General features: G+C 54.9%; 1 protein-coding gene across 1 annotated transcript in view; it reads right to left on the bottom strand.

The window, feature by feature from the left end:
- The window catches only part of LOC104494705 (dysferlin-like), a gene marked incomplete at its 3' end in the record, with an annotated part of 26,914 nt that overhangs the window by 9,020 nt on the left and 14,267 nt on the right, over positions 1 to 3,627 (bottom strand). The window contains exons 19-23 of the mRNA XM_010137570.1: positions 3,371 to 3,425; positions 3,189 to 3,302; positions 2,532 to 2,709; positions 1,629 to 1,753; positions 1,016 to 1,122 (exon numbers count right to left, since the gene is read on the bottom strand). Coding sequence (XP_010135872.1) covers positions 1,016 to 1,122; positions 1,629 to 1,753; positions 2,532 to 2,709; positions 3,189 to 3,302; positions 3,371 to 3,425 — 579 coding nt within the window. The remainder of the gene's footprint in view (positions 1 to 1,015; positions 1,123 to 1,628; positions 1,754 to 2,531; positions 2,710 to 3,188; positions 3,303 to 3,370; positions 3,426 to 3,627) is intronic.

The raw sequence follows: 3,627 nt of genomic DNA, 5'->3' as shown, positions 1-3,627 counted from the left end.
CTGAGGTAAAGCACCAAGAGCCACCACGTGAGCTTGGTGGCCACAGATGTCCACCTGCCACAGCCACCAGTTGCCATGACCAGCACATCCCAGCAAAGTGCAGGGCTGTCTCCACAGCTCAGCTGCTCTTCCCAGGCAAGAAAGCCCTGAGAGGCACCATGGCAGCTCTGATTCCCTCCGGCAAAGGACTGCAGGGCTAAAAACACATTAATGATCCTACTGCTGCCCTTTCCCTAACTGAGGGCATGGGGCTGCTGCAGGCATTTGGAGATCATCTTCATGGGCATACCTGAAGGGGAACCATGGCCCAATGACCCTGGTGAGCTCAGTCCCTGAAATATCTTCCTGAGACCTGAGCTGAGCTGAGCCATGGTCATACCACAGCAATGCTCCTTGTCCCCATCAAAGAACAATCCAGCCCAAAAGAACAGGCTGCATGGAGGAACAGCCTGTGGCACCCTGCCATGTCTGAGTGCTTAGAAAGGCAAAGCAGCAGCAGATACAGGTGGTGCTCCCACAGGGGTGGTGGGATGGTTGTACCCCATCCACCATCCACCATCCCCATCCCTACGGTCCAGCCATCGGACACACAACACCCACGGAGAGCTGAACAACCCCTTTGGGTGCTCTGCATGGAGCCTCCTACTCGGCACACACAAGACTCAATGGGAAAGCCCCACTGGTGGCTTCTCACCCCACAAGCCCCACTGCCCCTCCGGCTGGGCTGGCCTGGCTCTGGCTCCTGCCCCAGCTCCAGCTCCTGGTTCAACACAATGTTGCTCATTCAGGGGAGTCACGCTGCTGTCCTTGCACCAAGGCTGAAAATTTATGACTTGCCTTAAATGTCACCTTTTCAACTCTGTGCCTTGGCTCAGCCAGCTTTGAAGCAAACATGAGCAAACGACTGATGTTTTTCAGAAGAAAAAAAGGAAAAAAAAAAAGTTGTCCCTTCCAAGATAAATAGGCCGCAATAAATGGCATGAAAAGGCTCACAGTCAAAACTGGCAGAAAATACCTGCAGTCGGCGATGATGTCATCCATCAGCTGGGCACCCAGGGCATCCAGCTCAACCGGTGAGCGGTTGGCCTTGAGAGCAAGGTGGACCTTCTCCAGGTTTGCTTCCTGCATGATAGGTAGAGAAAAGTTGCTGCACAGTGGGGGTCTCCTACATTGCCCCGCTCCACCCTACATCCATGACCCTCCCAGTAGGTGCCTGGGGCTGCTCCCCATCACCAGAAACTCCAGCCTGGGTCCCACCAGGGCTCCGCGCCTCTGTTTTTGCTCCTGTGGGAGCTCTGGGTGAAATGGCAGTGAAATACAGCAAGAAATCTCATAAACAGCTCAGGAGCTAAAGAAAGGTCTTTGCCTCCTGCACCTGCATCAGCAGGTGGGTGACACGGCAAAGCCCTGCATCCACACTCCACTGTCACCCCAGCGGGGATGAGGGTGGTCTCTTTCACTCCACGGGCTGAACAGGACACCCAGGATGCCAACAAGATTTCCACAGCACAACAGTCATCCAACCCCAAACCTGACCCAGCCTGGAGATAGCGCTTGTCCCTTCCCTGTCCCCCCACCCAGGATGGAGGAAGGAGGTGGATGATTCTCCTTGCCACTGCAGCACTCACCAGCCTGTTTGCTGCATGGTGGAGAAGGTTTTGGGCATCAGTCCGATAGCTGATATCTTCCCAGTAGGATGACAACACCACCACGGGCTTCACGTTGCCCCAGGGCAGGTAGTAATATTGACAACCTGGAAGGCAGAGCACACTGGTGAGCTCATCATACTGGGGTGAAGGGGGACCCCACTCCTCAGGACTGGAACAGAGGTGAAGGGGAGCAGTGCAGCACTTGGCTTTGGGCAGAAGCCCATCTCTGAGGCTCTTCTGGAGCAAAAGGATGGGAATTATGTTCCCCAAACCCATGTGCAACAGAGCAATGCACAACAAGCTCCAAAGAGATGTGTGTCAGCCTCCACGGTTGAGGCAACTCCTGCGGAGCAGTGAGGCCAGAAACCAGCAGAACAACACCAGTGAGGTGAGCACATCTCACACCAGAATGAGAGCAGCATAGGAACAAAGGAAAGGCTACCCCAAGGAACCGTCTCTTCCTTGAAGATAAATAGGTGCCATAAACCACTTCACACCAGCACACAGCTGAGAGAAGTAGTCCTGGCTTCCCCCATCCTCCCCAGTCACATATTTCCCCTTCACAGCACGGCTGAGGTGGGCAAGGACCTCTGGAGGTCATCTGGTCCAACACCTGCTAACCACTTCACACCAGCACACAGCTGAGAGAAGTAGTCCTGGCGTCCCCCATCCTCCCCAGTCACATATTTCCCCTTCACAGCACAGCTGAGGTGGGCAAGGACCTCTGGAGGTCATCTGGTCCAACACCTGCTCAAGCAGGGTCACCTGGAGCAGGTTACCCACAACCGCATCCAGTTGGATTTTGAATATCTCCAAGGATGGAGACTCCACCCCCTCTCTGAGCAGCCCATCCCAGTGCTCTGTCACCCCCATGTCACTCACCATCAAAGACAGCCCGGCTGTACTGCGTGGTGGAGGCCAAGGGCAAGCAGGTGTTGTCAAATTTGTTGCCATAGTTGCCGATGCTGACCTCGAACTGGATGGCATCGTCCACATCTTGGAGCATGGTGGCCGAATAGAAGGCAGCAAAGAGCGAGTACTTCCGGCGGCGCAGGTACTTCTGCAACAGGCACAGGTCCATGAACACAGAGGAGACACCACCACCACTCTCCTACACATGGACCCACCACACAACAGCTCAGTGAGGTCTCCAGGGTGGAAAAGTTTACTGCATGGAAGAAAAGCCTGAGCTGCAGTGAGGGAATTCTGGGTGGGATATTTAGGGAAAAAACAGACAAAGGACAAGGCCAGAACTTTCCATAACAGAAACGAACCAAAGGAGCACATCTGCCACAGCGCCTGAGTTGAGGTCAGTCTCCCACCCCTCCATGTTCACCGTGGTCTGCTCACCACCATGTCGCAGCTCAGACAGAGCAAGCTGGGCACCTTGGGAGGAAAATGCAGTAGGAGACACCCTCCAGGAGCTCACCAACCACTTCACTGCTCATAGGACATTAGCCACCCAGGACCACCACCATAGTGCCCCCCACGCTACCAGAGAGCTGATCCCACAGCCCACAGGTTCAGAGACCCCGTTACCTCCACCCGCAGGATGTCATCTGCAGAAATGTCCTCCACCTTCTGCTCCACATGCTCCACCAGTTTGGTCTCCAACTCCACCAGTATCCTGCCACGATACGCCACTCCCTCGCCCTTGGGGTAGACCAGGGACAGGCGTCAGGACCCAGCGCTCCCTCCCCACAGGCAAGCTCTGCCCTTGCTTTCCGCAGGCTTCGTTGCAGAGGAGCGAGATCAGGCAAAGTATTTCTGCAAGCGCTTCCAAGGTAGAGAGGGTTTGAGCAGCAGAGCAGGACCAGGAGGTGTTTAGCAGTGGAAACAGCCAGAAAATGCAGTGAAGGTTCCTAACACCAAAGCCAGTTTGGGCCAACAGCAGCCTTTTTTGGCAAGGAAGGGTGGTGGTTTAGTTTAGGTAGTGCTGGAAAGCGGCCGACATCACCTTTCCTAAATTGAGCGTCTC

The sequence above is a fragment of the Buceros rhinoceros genome, unplaced genomic scaffold, assembly GCF_000710305.1.
Source record: "Buceros rhinoceros silvestris isolate BGI_N320 unplaced genomic scaffold, ASM71030v1 scaffold12396, whole genome shotgun sequence".
Taxonomy (NCBI): Eukaryota; Metazoa; Chordata; class Aves; order Bucerotiformes; family Bucerotidae; genus Buceros; species Buceros rhinoceros.
The sequence above is the reverse complement of the archived record's forward strand: the minus strand, read 5'-3'. Positions and strand labels throughout refer to the sequence as shown.